Source organism: Thalassophryne amazonica, chromosome 10, assembly GCF_902500255.1.
Source record: "Thalassophryne amazonica chromosome 10, fThaAma1.1, whole genome shotgun sequence".
Lineage (NCBI taxonomy): Eukaryota > Metazoa > Chordata > Actinopteri > Batrachoidiformes > Batrachoididae > Thalassophryne > Thalassophryne amazonica.
Window position 1 is genome coordinate 76832401 of NC_047112.1, and position 19982 is coordinate 76852382.

The window sequence follows — 19982 nt, forward strand, 5'->3', positions numbered from 1 at the left end:
GGGCTCGAAGGGGGAATCGCCTGGGGAGTAATTAATTGAAGAACCGCCACTGCTCTCCCCTTCCCCGCCAATAAATCTATTTCCATAAGTAACTAATTAGACAGAAAATATATTTCACACACTTCCAAAAATACATGTTCTTTTCACTTTTGTGTTGTATTTGGAAATTAAATTACAAATTGTTTTGTGTATATTTTTATAATAATAATAATAATAATAATAATTCTGATGATGATTAGGATACTCTGAATAAATTAATATATTATATACAGACATAATACATATACAGACAATAGGAATGGACGCTAATTTCAACAGGGTCCTCAAATGTTCCACAGTGATTCAAGCTGCATATTCATTTATAACGTCAATGAATAACTGTGTATCTGTGCTATTAAATGTGAGTTTAAAGGTGATGAGGTTCAAATGCTCATTCCTGCAAAGGGGGTGCATTTCACAGCAGGGGTGCTGAATCCTGCACAATGCTGTTCGCTGCGGTCCTCCATCTAGTGAGTAAATAGAAATCGATGGGTATATCAGTTAACACACCTTGGGGGGGGGGTGCTCATGAATTTATGACTTGCAGTTAATGAAAATGTGTGTTTTCTTTATTGTATATCAAGTGTATTGTGGTTAATGTTTTCTACAGATCATTAGATTGATGATTAAAATTGACTGAGAACATTGTCCAAACTATTGTGAAGTACTGCAAGGTCTTTACTTGCATGGGTGGGAAAAGGGGGCAAATTTATATCACGTACGAGGTCTGTCCAAAAAGTATCGGACCTTTTTATTTTTTGCAAAAACCATATGGATTTGAATCACGTGTGATTGCATCAGCCAAGCTTGAACCTTCGTGCGCATGTGTGAGTTTTTTCACGCCTGTCGGTTGCATCATTCGCCTGTGAGCAGGCTTTGAGTGAGCACTGGTCCACCCCTCTTGTCGGATTTTTATTGCGAATAAACGTCTGAACGATTTGGAGCTTTGCTGCATCAAATTTTTCCAGAAACTGTGAGAGACCTCCAGGTGGACACCATTCGGAAAATTCAGATGGCTTTCAGAGACCATTTTATGGGGATTACACAGATTAAGGAGTGCTCCAGCCGGTTTAAAGACCGCCCACAGCATCTGAGAGCGTGGCGCACTCCGACAGGCTGACACCCCGCTGAAACAACCAGATCATTTCCAACGTGAAGGCTTTGTTGATCCAGGATGTCGTCTGACTTCCACAAAAAAGGCATAAGGCGTGGACATGAGCACTTTTTCGGCACATTCCACTGTTACAGGAGTTTTTTTCATGGAAAAAGAAGTGGACAGATGCGCCACCGTGCCGCTCATTGCGCGGGACAAAACCACCTCCGTGTTGGTCTCACAGGACGGCTTTGAGATGGATTTCACACGGCTGTCGGTGACTTTTTAGTCGTGTGACTATCCGAGAAATTTTGCATGAGCTGGACATGCCCCAACATGTCCTGTGAGGTTTCATCACGGCGTTGCTTTGCGCCATGCGGCTCTGCCGCGACGCGCGGAATTCCTCTGCTCCTCTTTCCATGACAAAAACTCCTGTAACAGTGGAATGTGCCATTCATTTCTAAACTGGACACTGTGTTTTATCCGATACGTCCTCTGACTAGCACAGGAATTGCGGAAGACGTGTACATCAGCACTTTTTCGGCACACTGAGACAGACATGCGGAGGAATTCCGCGTGTCGCGGCGGAGCCGCATGGCGCAAAGCAAGGCCGTGATGAAGCCTCACAGGACATGTTGGGGCATGTCCAGCTCATGCACAATTTCTTGGATAGTCACACTACTAAAAAGCCACCGACAGCCGTCTGAAATCCATCTCAAAGCCGTCCTGTGAGACCAACACGGAGGTGGTTTTGTCCCGCGCAATGAACGGCACGGTGGCGCATCTGTCCACTTCTTTTTCCATGAAAAAAACTCCTGTAACACTGGAATGTGCCGAAAAAGTGCTCATGTCCACGCCTTATGCCTTTTTTGTGGAAGTCAGACGACGTCCCGGATCAACAAAGCCTTCACGTTGGAAATGATCTGGTTGTTTCAGTGGGGTGTGAGCCTGTCGGAGTGCGCCGTGCTCTCAGACGCTGTGGGCAGTCTTTAAACCAGCTGGAGCACTCCTTAATCTGTGTAATCCCCATGAAATCGTCCCTGAAAGCCATCTGAATTTTCTGAATGGTGTCCACCTGGAGGTCTCTCACAGTTTCTGGAAAAATTTGATGCAGCAAAGCTCCAAATCGTTCAGACATTTATTCGCAATAAAAATCCGACGAGAGGGGTGGACCAGTGCTCACTCAAAGCCTGCTCACAGGTGAATGACACAACTGACAGGTGTGAAAAAACTCACGCATGCGCATGAAGGTTCAAGCTTGGCTGACGCAATCACACGTGATTCAAATCCATATGGTTTTTGCAAAAAATAAAAAGGTCCGATACTTTTTGGACAGACCTCGTATTTGATGAAAAATTATTATTAGCAGGTAATCTAATTTCTCATATTACATTTTTGAAGGGGTAAAGTGCAACAGACCATGTTGGAAAAATAATTATAGATTACAATGTAATAATATTAAAAAAAACCCTCAATGGTAAAACTTTTAAAAAAGCCAGTGTTGCTGGGGTGGGGTCGGTATTGTCATATATCGTATGAAAGATGAAGTCCACAAATTTTGCAGTATTATGTTTGACAAGACTGATCTACGTTTTACCTACTTGAAATTATCACTTGACTTGTCTTTGATACAAGTGTCAAGACCCCAAGGATAGGACAAGATCCCAGGACACTTCCTCAAGGACACAAGGGAATGGATAAGAGCCCAGATTAAACAAGATCTTACAATGCACATAAAGATCCATCCATCCATCCATCCATCCATCCATCCATCCATCCATCCATCCATCCATCCATCCATCCATCCATCCATCCATCCATCCATTTTCTTCCGCTTTATCCTGAATCGGGTCGCAGGGGCAGCAGCTCAAGCAAAGCTGCCCAGACCTCCTGATCCACACACACCTCCCTCAGCTCCTCCGGGGAAACCCCGAGGCGTTCCCGAACCAGCCAAGAGACGTAGTCCCAACACCATGTCCTGGGTCTTCCTCGGGGCCTCCTACCAATGGAACGTGCCCGGAACACCTCTCCAGCGAGGCATCCAGGGGGCATTCGAGAAAGATGCCCGAGCCACCTCAGCTGACTCCTTTCGACATGGAGGAGCAGCGGCTCGACTCTGAGCTCCTCCCGAGTGACCGAGCTCCTCACCCTATCTCTAAGGGAGCGCCCAGGCACCTTGCGGAGGAAACTCATCTTGGCCGCTTGTACTCGCGATCTCGTTCTTTCGGTCATGAGCCAAAACTCATGACCATAGGTGAGGGTCGGAACGTAGATCGATCAGTAAATCGAGAGCTTTGCCCCCCTGCTCAGCTCTCTCTTCACCACGACGGTCCGATACAGCAACCGCATCACTGCAGGCGCTGCACCGATCCATCTGTCGATCTCATGCTCCATCCGTCCCTCGCTCGTGAACAAGACCCCGAGATACTTAAACTCCTCCACTTGAGGCAAGGACACTTCACGGACCTGAAGAGGGCAAGGCACCTTTTTCCGGTCGAGAACCATGGCCTCGGATTTGGAGGTGCTGATTTTCATCCCGGACGCTTCACCCGCGGCTGCAAATCGCCCCAGTGCATGCTGAAGGTCCTGATTTGACAAAGCCAACAGATCCACATCGTACGCAAACAGCAGAGATGAGATTCCGTGGTTCCCAAACCGGACCCCTCCACACCCTGGCCGCGCCCAGAAATTCTGCACATAAAGGTACCAACATGGAGGTGGTTTTGTCCCGCGCAATGAGCAGCACGGTGGCGCATCCGTCCGCTTCTTTTTCCATGAAAAAAACTCCTGTAACAGTGGAATGTGCCGTTCATTTCTAAACTGGATGCTGTGTTTTATCTGGGACGTCTTCTGACTAGCACAGGAATTGCGGAAGATGTGGACATCAGCACTTTTTCGGCACATTGAGACAGACATGCAGAGGAATTCCGCGAGTCGCGGCGGAGCCGCATGGTGCAAAGCAACACCGTGATGAAGCCTCACAGGACACGTTGGGGCATGTCCAGCTCATGCACAATTTCTCGGATAGTCACACGACTAAAAAGCCACCGACAGCTGTCTGAAATCCATCTCAAAGCCGTCCTGTGAGACCAACACGGAGGTGGTTTCGTCCCGCGCAATGAGCGGCACGGTGGCGCATCCGTCCACTTCTTTTTCCATGAAAAAAATTCCTGTAACAGTGGAATGTGCCAAAAAAGTGCTCATGTCCACGCCTTATGCCTTTTTTGTGGAAGTCAGACGATGTCCCGGATCAACAAAGCCTTCACGTTGGAAATGATCTGGTTGTTTCAGCGGGGTGTGAGCCTGTCGGAGTGCGCCGAGCTCTCAGACGCTGTGGGTGGTCTTTAAACCGGCTGGAGCACTCTCTCAAAGTTTCTAGAAAAATTTGATGCAGCAAAGCTCCAAATCGTTCAGACATTTATTCGCAATAAAAATCCGACAAGAGGGGTGGACCAGTGCTCACTCAAAGCCTGCTCACAGGTGAATGACGCAACCGACAGGCGTGAAAAAACTCACGCATGCGCACGAAGGTTCAAGCTTGGCTGATGCAATCACACGTGATTCAAATCCATATGATTTTTGCAAAAAATAAAAAGGTCCGATACTTTTTGGACAGACCTCGTATTTGATGAAAAATTATTATTAGCAGGTAATCTAATTTCTCATACTACATTTTTGAAGGGGTAAAGTGCAACAGACCATGTTGGAAAAATAATTATAGATTACAATGTAATAATATATAAAAAAAAAACCCTCCAGTGGTGGGCACAGTTCCGATAATCCAATAATAGATAATTATCGAAGATAACGTTTTCATTATCGGATTATCTTTTAAGATAAAGACCATCAACGGACTAATTATCTGGCCGCGCCCAGAAATTCTGTACATAAAGGTAATGAACAGAACCGGTGACAAAGGGCAGCCCTGGCGGAGGCCAACATGCACCGGAAACAGGTTTGACTCACTACCAGCAATGCGAACCAAGCTTCTGCCGCGGTTGCACAGGGACCGGACAGCCCTTAACAAAGGACCCCGGACCTCGTACTCCCGGAGCACCCCCCACAGGGTGCCCCGAGGGACATGGTCGAACACCTTCTCCAGATCCACAAAGCACATGTGGACTGGTTGGGCAAACTCCCATGAATCCTCGAGCACCCGATGGAGGGTGTAGAGCTGGTCCAGTGTGCCGCGATCAGGACGAAAACCACACTGCTCCTCCTGAATCCGAGGTTCGACTATCGGTCGAATTCTCCTCTCGTGAGACTGATATTTTATTCAAATTTGTTAGAAAAAAATCTCTGAAATTATATAATAGTACATTTTTCCAATGTCAGTTCTGTAGTACAACCAGAGGGAGCTCATTGATGTGTGATGTGAGTTTGGTGGCACTGCAAGCTTTAAATAAAATGTTACTGAGTTTTTATTTAAAATTTATTACAATTTCAAAAAAAATCTTCAAAATTCTATAGTCATACATTTTTTCCAATTTTAGTGCTGTAGTACAACCAGAGGGAGCTTGTGTGAGTTTAGTTACACCTGCAAACTATAAATGTGATGTTATTGAGTTTTTAATCAAAGCATTTACTTTCACCATGTTAATTTGTTGACTGTCCCTGAGCTGTGGTCTTGCAGCTGGCTGCACATCAGGATCAGTATAATTCATACAGAACGGAGGATGTCTCATTTTAAGAGAAAACAAAAATGGTTTTAGTCTGTTGTAGTTTGTTGGCTGTATTACAACATTGGAAGGAAGTATCATGTGATTTAAAACAGCGATTCGCTTTGAAATTATTGATTCCAGAAAAGTGAATCTTTGTATATCTTACCAGCTTGACTTAATTCCCATCAGGCAGCAGGAGAAAGAGTCGATTTTAATATATTTTGGCTAAAACAATAAAATGTTCATGAATTTGTCTTTGACGAGGATAACACAATCAAGCAAAAACACATAAATTCAGCATTATTTCATAACAAAAGACGGGGTCCGATCAGAGAGCCACAGCAGCACGTCTGAGTCTGACGTGCTGCTGCGCCTACGTTGTTTCGGAGTGTCAGTAGCGATTCACTGATTATCGCCTCGTTTCTGCTTAAAACTGAGTTTAGAATGATGTCAGAGGTTTTAATTTGTCGTCTGATGGTTAATAATCACATTATTCCCTTTGATCACTTTGGGTGTAGAGAATCAGACTCAGTCAGTCTCAGACGCACGCATGTGCAGCGAAGGCACAGTGAAGGCAGGGCGGACCAATTTTTTAGAGGGGACCGTTCGGTCAGCGACACCGGGGTGCATTGGCGCACCTTGCATGGAGAACACTGACATCGGTGTGTGAGTGTGTTTGACAGCATTAATGTAAATGCTTTGAACATCTGCTTCAAATGGAAAAACTCTATTGAAATTTATTCCCAAATCCAACAGTTATTTTGCACAGTATTAATGTGAATAAATATTTTTCTAATTATGGAGGTGCTCTGTGTTCATGCTGCAGGCTGGCAGTGCCGTTCTGTGAAGATGGCTGGTGGGGAACTGACACAGAGGAGAGTACCAGCTGTGCTGCTGCTTTGGATGCTCACTAATTTCTGTGGTGACTGACACTAATGTCTACCTGTGCAGTATAGATCTGAAAGAATTGATTCACTTATTATCTGATCAAAAGAAGAGAAGAAAAATTAACTGTTTTGACGCCTCTTTTTTTGGTTGAAACATCTCAAATAGGAGCTACAAGCAGATACTTGGGATGATCTGTTTTATTGCAATAATTTAATTCTAATTTCTAGATGTTAATTTACCCTTAACATGGTGCTCTCTTGGAAAAGGGTGGAATGTCCTGTGTGGGTTAGTGGAGAGTTTTTGCCTCAAGTGGAGGAGTTTAAGTGTCTCGAGGCCTTGTTCACGAGTGGGGATAAGTTGGCATGTGAGATCGTGAGACGAACTGAAGCTTCATCTGATGATGTTTTATGGACACTGTATTAGACTGTCGTGGTAAAGAAAGATCTGAGCCAGAAGGTCAGACTCAATTTACGTTGCTATCATCACCTATGGGCACGAACTTTGGCTAATTGACTAAATAACAAGGTTGCAGATACAAGCAGTGGAAATGAGATTCCTCTGTTGGGTATCTGGGTTTACACTCCTGGACAGGATTACAAGCTTGACTTTCCACTGTGGCGACCCCAAATGCAAAAGGGAGAAGCCTAAAGGACTTACTGTGGTGTATGTGCACAGCCATTTTGGTGAAAGCTGAACTTGTTTTCAAGTTTTACATAGCGTAATTATAAATACAGTAAAACTCGCCTAAATCGTCATTGTTTCAATCGGATACTCTCACTCACTGGATAAAAGCAAAAGTTCCAGTGTTTTTGTAGTTTTATATGTAATAAACACCGTATATACCAGATTTTTTTGCTTACATTGGATAAAGCGTCCGTCCTCATCGCAGTGTGTTCCCAATAAAAACCCCGCACATGTACCGTATTTCTTTGACTAAGCCCAGGCATTTATTTATTTTTTTCAAACACTGCTCAGTCCTGGCGCTTAAACGAGGCAGGCTGTAATTCAAAATGCTGCTTGCTGCCTGCTCTGTAATATGGTGTGTGATGAACCAAAGACAACCGGTTTAGATCAGAGCCCTCTGTATGGCTGTGAACCCTCCCCATAGCCTGACGCACACCTGTTAACAACAGAGACTGCAAGGGCTGAGTGTTGTCACTTTTCCAGTTTCACTTTTTCCTCTGCCATCATATTTTAATAGTTTTTGCAGTGTGCCCGCCGATTACATTTCAAACATGGATCAAATACCTTTGGCAGAAGAGGTATTTTAATGTAATTTGGCTATTAAATTAATAAAGTAGCTGGATTTACATGCAGACAGATTAACAGCGAACGCTGTTTTGGTCCCCAGTTTTTTCTCGACTCATTATGTCGTTACTCTCTGAATTAACTCTACCTAAGAGGTCCCCATCCAAGTTCTAACTAGGACCCACCTTGTTTAGCTTCTGAGCTCTGATAGGACTTTTCATTGCTTTTCAAAATTTGGGAGCATGGTAAATGAGCTTAAAACATTTCCACATTTGTTGCATTCTGAATGATGTCTGAAAACTGGCTGTTATTTCAGATGATAAGCTCATAAACAGATATGCAGTTTGTAACAACTTGTTGAGGATTTAGAGATACGCCGCAGATAAGTACATGTCTGATGCAAAGCTGTAACACCCTCTGATGTCATACATTATGTTGCTGTGTGCATTATGAACTGATCGAGGTTACATTTGTTTTTGTCTGTCTGCCCTCCAGAGTCCACTGTGTATTTAACTGTTCCTGAAGCTATAACTTTGCAGCAATACTCTCAAGCCAACGTCACAATTACATCCAGGTAATAATATAAAAATATTAAAGTCCAAAGCGAGCCTCGTGAAAACTACAGTACAATCATAGCTGACATTAGTCCTTATGCTTTAATTTTTAATCTAAATGAAACAGAATTAGTGTTGAATTGGGGCTGAGGGGTTAGCATGTATGTTGACGTCTGTGAAATGTCTTGTAAATCATTCCAGAGGTGTTATCAGGTTACAAAAACAGCGTTTTCTGTTTTAGAAGTGTTTATGTCTGCGTAGCTTTTACATAATATACGAGGTCTGTCAATAAAGTAACGGTCCTTTTTATTTTTTTTAAAAACTATATGGATTTCATTCATATGTTTTTACATATGCGGACGGATTGCAGCGTCCGCCACAGGAAAAACACCTCTGTTGGAAGCCTTAAGGACAAGTTGGAACATGCCCAGCTGTTAAACAATTTCTCAGATACTCACTCCACCGAAAGCCATCAAAAGCCACCTGGATTTTACAAATGGTTATCAACACGGAGGTGTTTTTCCTGTGCCGCCGCACCGCGCCGGCTGCGTCCCGACGCACGGACCCGTCCGCACGGACCCGTCCGCACGGACCCGTCCGCACGGACCCGTCCGCACATCTTTCATTAAAAAAATCTCCTTTAACAGTGGAATATCCGGATAAAATGCTGAAACCGACTTCTTCTGAAACTTCTCTGTTCTCTCACGACGTCCTGGATCAATAGAGCCTGAAATGTGGAGGTTTTCAGCTTGAAACAGGCTGACGATGGCGCCTGGGAGCGCTGCGCGACGTCCCGCTCCATGGGAAGTCCTTAAAGCGACAGTATCACCTCAAAATCTCTCATCAGCCGTTAAAATTTTCACCGAAAACCAGCTTAATTTTTCGAACCGTGTCCACTTCGATGTGCCTCACAGGTTTAGAACAAATTTTGATCAAACAAAGCGCCAGTCTCTCAGCAACTTCTCAGACAAAGGAATTCCGACGAGGGGCTGGACGACTCCTCCCACAAGGAGTGCTCACAGGCGAATGACGTCACCGACAGGCATGGAAAAACTCACGCATGCGCACGAGGGTTCAAGCATGTCTGACGTAAAAACATATGAATGAAATCCATATAGTTTTTGAAAAAAATAAAAAGGACCTATACTTTATTGACAGCCCTTGTTGTGAAAGTGTAGTGACATGGACCCACAACAGGGGGTGCAAATGAACGGTCAATAGATGAGCCAAAAAGTAACAATTTAATGTTGTGAAGGTGCACAACGAATACACAGACAATCTCAGAATCTGATAACAGTCAATCCACAAAGGTGACGTGTGGGCAGGCTCGAGGATAGAAGACGTCTGTCCTGAGAAGAGCCGGAACCACACGATTTCCGCCGCCACCGAACCTGGTGAATACTGGAGCCACCAAGTCCCGAATTCCCAGGTGATCACCGTCCCCGACTGTCGGATCTGGTACTGCTGGCGAAGAACAAAGACAGTAAAGTGTGGGTGTGTGTACACCCCGTAACAACAACGGTGGGAATGCCACCTCCACCTCTAACACACACTCGTGCAGCGTCTGTTTAACCACTTATCTGACGGACGTAGGACGAAACAGTCGCGACCCACGCCGGTCCTCTGGTTGACAGCTGCAAAACAATAGCTCTTGGAATCAATTAATACAGGCAGAGAAAGTTACCTCCATAGAAGTACGATATCTCGGCAACGAGGTGGAGATGACGTCTGGTCTTTATGGAGTGAGATGCTGTAGAGTAGATGGGTGACAGCTGTCAAGAGATAATGAGTGACAGCTGTCACCCCCGGCTGTGTCCGTGGCGGCAGCGCCCTCTCGTGCCTGAAGCCCGCACTTCAGGCAGGGCGCCCTCTGGTGGTGGGCTCCCGGTGTATAGTGAGAACCTTGTATGGCAGCAGCCTCACATCGGGGTGAATGTGAAGCATTATTTGTAAAAATGAGCGTCTGATGCAGATGGAAAAGTGCTATATACGAGATCTATTAGAAAAGTATCCGACCTTATTATTTTTTTCATAAACCATATGGATTTGAATCACGTGTGATTACATCAGACATGCTTGAACCCTCGTGGGCATGTGAGAGTTTTTTCACGCCTGTCGGTTACGTCATTCGCCTGTGGGCAGTCTTTGAGTGAGGAGTCGCCCACCCTCTCGTCGTTTTTTCATTGTTTAGGAATGGCTCAGAGACTGCTGCTTTGTTTGATAAAATTTTTTTCAAAAACTGTAAGGCACAACTGAGTGGACACCATTCGATAAATTCAGCTGGTTTTCGGTAAAAGTTTTAACGGCTGATGAGAGATTTTGGTCTGGTAGTGTCGCCGTAAGGACGGCCCACAGCACCTGAGGGCGATCTGCACTTCGAGGCAGCAGCGTCTCGCCGTTTCAAGTTGAAAACTTCCACATTTCAGACTCTGTTGACCCAGTAAGTCGTCAGAGAACAGAGAACTTTCAGAAGAAGTCGGCATGAGGAGTTTATTCGGACATTCCATTGTTAACGGACATTTTGTAATGAAAGAATGTGCGGGCAGAGTCGCATGTCGGGCCGGACCTGACCGCGGGGGGTCGCGACAGGAAAAACACCTCCGTTGGAAACCTTAACGGGCAAGTTGGAACATGCCCAAGCTGTTAAACAATTTCTCAGTTACTCACTTGTTGAAAGCCATCAAAAGCCGCCTGAATTTTACAAATGGTTTTCAACACGGAGGTGTTTTTCCTGTCGCGGCGCACACAGATTTGCCGAGTCATCACAGAAACGACTCGGCGAATTTGTGCGCACGTCTTTCATTAAAAAATGTCCTTAAACAGTGGAATGTCCGCATAAAGTCCTTATGCTGGCCTCTTCTGAATCTTCTCTGTTCTCTCATGACGTCCTGGGTGAATTAAGCCTTAAATTAGGATGTTTTCAGGTCGAAACAGGCCGACGACGGCGCCTGGAAGCGTTGCAGGACGTCCGGCTCCGTGGGAAGTCCTTACACCGACAGAAACACCCCATAATCTCTCATCAGCCGTTAAACTTTTCACCGAAAACCAGCTTAATTTCTCGAATAGTATCCACTCGGATATTCCTCACAGGTCCATAAAAGTTTTTGATAAAGCAACACGCGCTGTCTCGAGCAGTGTGTGAAACAAAGGAATTCAGCCGAGAGGGCAGGACCACATCTCACTCAAGGCCTGCCCACAGGGAAATGACGTCACCGACACGCGTGAAAAAACTCACGCATGCGCACGAGGGTTCAAGCATGATTGGTGGAATCGCACGTCATTCAAATCCATATAGTTAAAAAAATAAATAAAAGGGTCGGTTTATTGTCTAACAGACCTCGTAAATGCAGTCCATTGAGTCCAAGGTCCCAAGAATGTTCCCTGTGAATTTAAAGACTTATGCTGAGCACTGACAGACAGACGAACAGACGGATGATGTTGTCTCAGTCACACTTACAGCATTGTAAACATTTATTGTCCCACCCTCTGCTCATCAAACTGCCTGATGGCCTTATTTGATGGCTTCGGGTAAAAATGATAGCCCCATTAAGTAAAGTGAACTTATTTCTTTTCATGTACTCCACTTGTAATGACAAGTTTAGGATATTGAACACAAGTTTATATGTTTTCAAAATCTGAACTTAAAGCTATCCATTTTCTTCACTAATTGTGAGTTGAAACGAAGCTTATCTTTAAGGTGAGTTAACTGATATTCAGTTGAATTAAGTCACATCTTCAAGGCAGCTGGTGAATTTCAGTTTTTAAAGTGTAACCTGCCCTGAGGCTACTGAATAGAGTTTTTTTCTTGTGGTTGGTTCCCTGCAGCAGTACCTCCACGTCTGAACTGCCAAAGGGTTTTTTTTTTCCTGTTCACCTGCTGCGCTGAAATTGATTTGCTTTTTGTTTTCGGCATTTTGTTTTATGAGATCTGCATTTGCTCATGGCTATGCAGTCTCATGCCCTTTTTATGGGCACTGATGAGCTGTTACCTATGCTAATCATAAGTTAATTAGGCTCACCAGACATGCACTTCTGTTTACAAGGAGATGGAATTTATCAAGTTAAGAACACAGCTGCAAACAATTCTGTGGTTTTAAGAGCGGGTTGATAAATATGACGTAGAGTTTTCTCAAGGCCCTCTCACACTTGCACGACTTTGATCTGCGCACTTGCATGCACTCTGCCGTGCATGACAGTAAACTCATCTCAAACTCATTGTAAACTGGTGTAAACTGTGTAACGCTTCATGCAAGTGAGCAAAGAAAGTTTTGAAATGTTAAAAATCTCCATCACACATTAATTACATGAACTTCAAACAATTCAAAAACACTTCGTGTGAGTGTGAGTGATTGCGTCAATGCACCGCATCAAAGCACAGCTCGTCTGAACTATTATAACGAGATGTTAAATTTATCATAAACATACTTTTACAGCTGCTCACAACAAGGAAAGAACACACAACTGTCTTACCAAGCCATTACAATGTAAACATGACAAATAATTACCTTTGTAGATGGCTGCAAATACGTTCTCCATCTCATTAAGCAAGTGCGCATGAGATAAACTGCAGCTAGAGTGGTCCTCTGTGATTCCGCAAGCAATTAGAGGCGTTTTCAACAGCCAACTCGCAGAGAAAATGATTAATCTGCTATGAAATAATTGTTTTATATACGCAGCATCCAGTGCACAGCACGTGGCATCCAGTGGAACAGCACAGCATCCTGCTGGGAACATAGTAGGTGGGATCGTCACAACCATGTGTGTGTGCAAGTGCACGGATCAAAGTCATGCAAGTGTCAGGGGGCCTTTATGGACAGCTTAAGAAGGAATCTAAGAAGATTCATAAGGAGATATTGGTGAATGAGGCCCATTTTTTTTTTTTTTAGAAAACCAACTGTTGGCAGTACTGTTGTAAATGGTAAATGTAATTTCATGTGTTTCTGCAGTTCCCCAACTAATGTGTCATATGTAATTACATTAAAAGTGACCTACAGCTCCAAGAACTATTCATTGATCATCACTCTACCTGAACAGGTATGCATGAAATTAAAATAACTATATTCCTGCTTTATGTTTCATCAGTTAATTGCTTAAAGTGCAAGTCTGACCAGTGAACACACAGAATGCGTGCAGTTCTTTATCACCATTCTGGCTTTACTGGCTAGCAGGGTCAAACAATCCAATTGATCACCAACTTGTCATTAATTTATAGTACATCTTGACTCTGTATTGGTGTTTGTAGGTTGTTCTGCCTGCAGAGGCAACCTCCACGATTTTTGCTGTAACAACCCATGATGTGGGTCAGGTAACCACTTACCTGTCGAGCAACACCACAGATTTCAGGAGGTGGGTGTCTCACTGAAACAGCATGAGGCTGCAGGAACTCTGTTTTCATGTCTTTGGTTTTATTAAGTGAACATTTGGTGTGACACAGAAAAACATGGAGAACCAATGAACAGAAGTTATTTTATTTGAATATTGTGTTTTTCCATTGACAGCAACAACAACAGTTTCAGTGCATTCGGAAAGTATTTACAGTGCTTCACTTTTTTCACATTTTGTGAGTAAAGTAAAGTGCCTTTATTGTCATTGTACATGTTATGGTTGGGAAACCAGGTTTGGATGGTTGACCCAAGTGCAGGAGCAGTAAGGCAGACAAAAGGTTTAAACAAGAGTTTATTAAACAATGAACTGTGCAGTGGAGGGACAAAAGGAGGATGGAGCATGAGAACACGACAGACAGGGCCACGAGATAAGGACAGGAACCAGGGGAGTGAGCCTGCGGAGCTGCTGGGATGACTGTGTGCGATGGAAGAGCACAGCTGGGAACTCGAGGCAACCCGGTTCCGACCCACTGAAGGTGAGCAGCAATAGTAGCTGTCGTAGCAGTAGTTGTGTAGCAGTAGATTCTGGCCCCGAACCCATGACAGGTCCAGGGTTAAATCAGGAACCGTGATAAGATGAGATGACTAACAGCTGTGGACTCTCTGTCAACGGGAATGCAGATCAGCTGTGATGTACCCAACCACTTCACCCAGCATCTCCACCTCACTTTCACCTGGAAACACAGAGACAATGAAAAACCAGCAGACCAAGCAGGACCAGGGGCAAACCACAACAGCCCCCCCCAAAGGGAGACCCCCGGGTGACTCACCAGGCCAAGCCAGAGGCAGAAACCCCAGAGGAGGAAGGCAGAGCCAGACAAAACCCCCAAACCATGACGAACACAGGGCAGGAGACGCAGACAGGGTGGGAACCATGTGATCCCTTCCAGAGCCCACGGCAGAGAAGTTGCCATGCGACCCTCTAGGGTCAACGGAGGAGTAGGAGCCTCATGACCCTCCAGGGCCCACAACAGAGACAGGTGCTGTGTGACCCTCAGGACCCAAGGCAGACACAGAACAGGAGCCTCACTACCCTCCAGGGCCCACGACAGAGACACGTGCTGTGCGACCCTCCAGGGCCCATGACAGAGACAGGTGCCGTGCAACCCTCCTGGGCCTGAGGCGGACACAGGACAGGAACCTCATGACCCTCCAGGGCCCACGACGGAGAACAGGTGCCATGTGACCCTTCTGGGCCAGAGGCGAACACAGTACAGGAACCTCACGACCCTCCAGGGCCCACAACGGAGAACAGGTGCCGTACGACCCTCCTGGGCCTGAGGCGGAGACAGGGAGCGAGGTTTGGAGGCCGACGAGGTCTGACTGGCAAGGAAGAACTCCCCTAAGGGGGTGGAGTGGAACGTGAACAGGAATTAAACAACCCCCACCCTGAGAAGATGGAGTGGAACAGGACTAGACTAACCCCACACAGAGGAGGAGGAGTGGAACCCAATGAGGAGAACAGACAAGACAGAGAGTTGACATGGAACTTAAGGCATGGGAACCTAACCAAGACAAAAATGGGACTAGGGACCCAACACACTGAAAAAACTCAGAACTTAGGAAACAATAAGGACTGGAGCTAATGCTGCAGGAGGAGACCTACATGGAGAACAAACCGGGGTTCGTCTGGGAACCAGGAGACAAAACTAGGACTGGTCTGGGAACAAGGAGACATGAAACTAGGACTCGTCTGGGAACCAGGAACAATATCCCGTAACTGGTCTGGGAACCAGGAGGCATAGAACTAGGACTGGTCTGGGAACCAGGAGACATAAAACCAGGGGACCAGGAAAAACTGGCTAGGCCTAGGACAACAACCCCCCCCCCCCCCCCCCCCCCCCCCCCCCCCGCTACCCCAGAGGACTTTCACAATCAAACTCTCGGGCGCACTCCCACGACCATGGAAAATGAGGCCAAGGTCACCTGTGGGGGCAATTAACGATTCCCAGGGGACATTTACAATCAAACCCTGGGAAGCACCTCCACGACCCAGGATGACGAGTTCCACGTCACCTATGGGAAAGGAGCAAATAAACTGTCCTGAAAAGGGGAGTGGAAAAAAAAATCAAGGAACTAAAGCACAAGACCAGACAGGGAACCAGGGAAGAGGCATGTGGCTACAACATAACCAGGAATGGGATTAGGGAACGGAACAGACCAGACTAGGGACAAACTAGAAAAAAAATTACTGGAAAACTAAACACACGAGACCAAAAACAGACTAGGAATGGACAAGGGACTATGGGCACACTAGACTAAGAACAGACGAGACTCTATGACTAGGACAGGCTGGACACAGAACAGACTAGGGACTAAAACCATTACTGCTTCTGCTGGGTCATAGTTAAGGCCAGAATCTTCTGTTACAGTTGGGAAACCAGGTTTGGATGATTGACCCAAATACAGGAGCAGTAAGGCAGACCAAAAGGTTTAAACAAGAGTTTATTAAAGAACTGCGCAGTGGAGGGACAAAAGGAGGATGGACCATGAGAACACGACAGACAGGGCCATGAGACAAGGACAGGAACCAGGGGAGCAAGCCTGCGGAGCTGCTGGGACGGCTGGGTGAGATGGAAGAGCACAGCTGGGAACTCGAGGCAACCCGGTTCTGACCCACAGGAACACAGAGGTTCAGCTGGAGGTGAGCAGCAGTTGTAGCTGTCATAGCAGTAGCAGTGTAGCAGTAGATTCTGGCCCCAAATCCATGACAGGTCCAGGGTTAAATCAGGAACCGTGATGAGATGCTGTGGACTCTCACTCAACGGGAATGCAGATCAACTGTGAGACGCTGCTCTGTCAATTCCACGTGCTGACTTGACAGATGGGGTGGGGGGGCTCAAGTGCAGCTTGACAGCCGGGAGCAGAGCCCTGACGTAACACACAGCAGATGCACCCAACCACTTCACCCAGCAGCTCCACCTCAGCTTTACCTGGAAACACACAGACAACGAAAAACCAGCAGACAAAGCAGGACCGGGGTAAACCACAACAGTACACACACACACACACACACACACACACACACACACACACACACACACACACACACACACACACACACACACACACACACACATACACAATCCCAGACATAAAAGTGAAGCGAGGGATATTCCAGGGAGATAGTCTCTCCCCACTCCTTTTTTGTCTTAGTATTGATCCATTAAGCAAGATTCTCAAGGGATTTGACATCGGATGACTTAAAGATATTTGCAGATTCAGAGAGGGGACTCAGGAGATTAGTGGAGGCAGTCCATATGTTTTCTAAAGAAACTGGTATGGAATTTGGGCTGGATAAATGCTCTAAATGTACAATCAGAGGTGGTAAGAAGCAGGTCACAGAAAATATACAGTTGGATGAGGGGAACACTATTGAAGATTTGACTGAGGATTCCACATACAAATATTTGGGAATTGAAGAAAATACTACAATAGAGCATAAAAAAATGAGAGAGAAAGTAACACAAGAATACTTAAACCGCTTAAAGAAAATCTGTAAATCAGAACTGACACCAAAGAACAAGATCACAGCCATAAACCAGTTTGCATTGCCTGTGGTGAGCTATGGCTTTGGCATAGTAGACTGGCAACAGGGTGAGCTTAACAAGTTAGATACTAAAACTAGGAAGATGCTCACCCTACATAAAATTACATACAGAAACGAATGCATGGATAGAATATTTCTCCCCCGTTGAGAAGGCGGCTTAGGTTTTATGGAAATCAACCAGGCTTATGGAACATCTATAATAAGTATTGGGCAGTACTTAAAGAGTTCTCAAGAAGAAGTTATGGAAAAGGTTACGCAACACCATATTAAGACCATGCCACAACAGACCTCTATTATAAAATTGGCAGAAAACTTTGGCAGAGATCTTTTGCAAGAGAGAGAAAGCAATGAGCTGACACCTGCAATGACACTAGCAAGACAGGCCAGGGAAAAATACAGCAAAAGAGAACAAAAACATCGAATGAACAGATGGAAACAGCACAAAATGGCTGGTCGATTCCAAGAAGAACTCGAAAAGGAATACATAGACAAAGAAGGATCTATGCGGTGGCTTACAAATGGAGAACTTGGTTTTGATGGAGAAAGAATTATAGTTGGAGCGCAAGATCAAGGACTACTAACAAATGGCTTCAAAAAAATGGCAGGAATTTCACAGAATGATCAATGCCGATTCTGTCATGCAGCTGTTGAGAGTGTAAACCACTTAGTATCAGCATGTCAGATCCTCATGGCAGACGGACATTACACAAGCCGGCATAACAAGAGCTGTAAATATCTACATTGGAAAGTATGCAAGGAACTGGAGGTGGAAGTAGAGGGACACGTTTGGGAGTATGAGCCAGCACCAGTCTCATCCAATGGAAAAGTGACTGTCTTTTATGACAAAGAGATCCCAGCAGGAAGACATATCGAAGGAGGTGCAGTAAAACCTGATACTGTCATGTGGAACAAACAAGAGAAGACAGCAAAAATTATTGATGTGACAGTCCCCAATGACCATGGCCTGAATAGAGCTGAAAGGGAGAAAATCACAAAATACCAAGACCTTAAAAATGATCTACGAATAACGTGATCATTGAAAGAAATTGATATCATACCAGTTGTGGTGGGAGCAACAGGTCTTATGAAGAAGAACCTCAAGAAATATCTTGAGGCAATCCCTGGTCATCCAAGTGCCCATGAGGTGCAGATATCCGCAGTTAAAGGAACAGTTACCATCTTGAAGAGAGCCCTTGGATACAATGCCAGTAATGATTAATGAGTAGGATGCAACTGTAGACCCCAGGTTTGGGCCCATTGCACTCTGTAAAAAAGAAATTGAAGATATATATATATATATATATATATATATATATATATATATATATATATATATATATATATATATATATATATATATATATATATATATGTCAGGTTCACCCTGTAATAGAAATCACAGACAACCTGATATCAAAGAAACACACCAGAAGTCACTGTTTATCTTTTGCTCATGAGCAGAGTATTGGGTCATGAGGAGAGAGAGAGTATACCGCTCGAGCAACAGATTCATTCATTCCTTCTCTCCTTCCCTCTCTTTCCCGAGTGACACTCTACCTCCCTTTTTATTCATTCAAGCAAACAAGGATGCCGTCACCATGGTTACAAAGCAGAAACGATCAGCACAGTCTCTCCCGGGAACAAGGACAGTTTCAATCTTTAGTTAAGTGTCAACATCAGCAAAATGAGATGACAAATGCCACGTGCGAATGTGTGGCAACAGCTTATTTTTCTACTTGCTCTGACTAAACAAAACAAAACTCAGATATTCTCATGTATCTGAACACTGCGTATTGAAAAACAGACACTTTGCATTAATCACGTCATGAGAGACTTCTTGTTGCTCTGACTAAGCAAAACAAGGATCTCAGATATTTTATGTATCTGAACACTGCATATGGAAAACAGGGTTACTTCTACTTCAATTTAAAGAAAACAATTCCTTTAGACATTTAAGTGATAACAAAATAAGGCATATTCCCCCTGTTTATCAATTATAATGTCTAAAGTTGCATAGTCACACTACTACCACTTCCTTCCGGATTTTCAGTAGTTTTGATTATTTTTATAGATGCATTAAATCTTAAAATCAGGGGATATTGTGATAGTCGCTCTACATTTTTGCTTCGTCATATAGTTGATCAAGATGTTCAGCAGCATCATCATAGGCTTCGTCAGGCAGGCAGACTGAATATTTGCTGCCATCAGTGGAAAACAGATCTTCATAACTTGTAACCAGCTCATCACTCTCTTCTGCTGTTTCTTGTTTCATCAATAAGGGTCTCATTTCTTCTGATTTTCCTTCTATTGCAGTTACAATCAGCCTAGTACACAGTGATCTTATACATAGAATGCAACAGCATTCCCACAGTACCAAAATTGCAGTAAATACTGCTATTGTAAACAAAGCAGATACAATCAAACCTTTCCATTTCCCTAAAAAGCCAAAGGCTTTGTTGTAGAATTCATTTTCTATTCCTGACTGCTCTTTTAGTTCTTCCGACATGGTCTTCAATTTTGTCAATGCTTTGGTTAGAGATCCATCTGGTGCTGTGTTATTTGGAC

The 19982-nt window shown here is 44.6% G+C and overlaps 1 protein-coding gene across 1 annotated transcript in view; it reads left to right on the forward strand.

Annotated features, from left to right (window-relative positions):
• The first annotated feature begins 6618 nt into the window (after window positions 1-6618).
• The window catches only part of LOC117519022 (cystinosin-like), a 105372-nt gene continuing 92008 nt past the window's right edge, over window positions 6619-19982 (forward strand). The window contains 4 exon segments of the mRNA XM_034180320.1: window positions 6619-6715; window positions 8425-8503; window positions 13430-13517; window positions 13726-13829. Of these exon segments, the coding sequence (XP_034036211.1) occupies window positions 6643-6715; window positions 8425-8503; window positions 13430-13517; window positions 13726-13829 (344 nt within the window). The 5' untranslated portion in view covers window positions 6619-6642.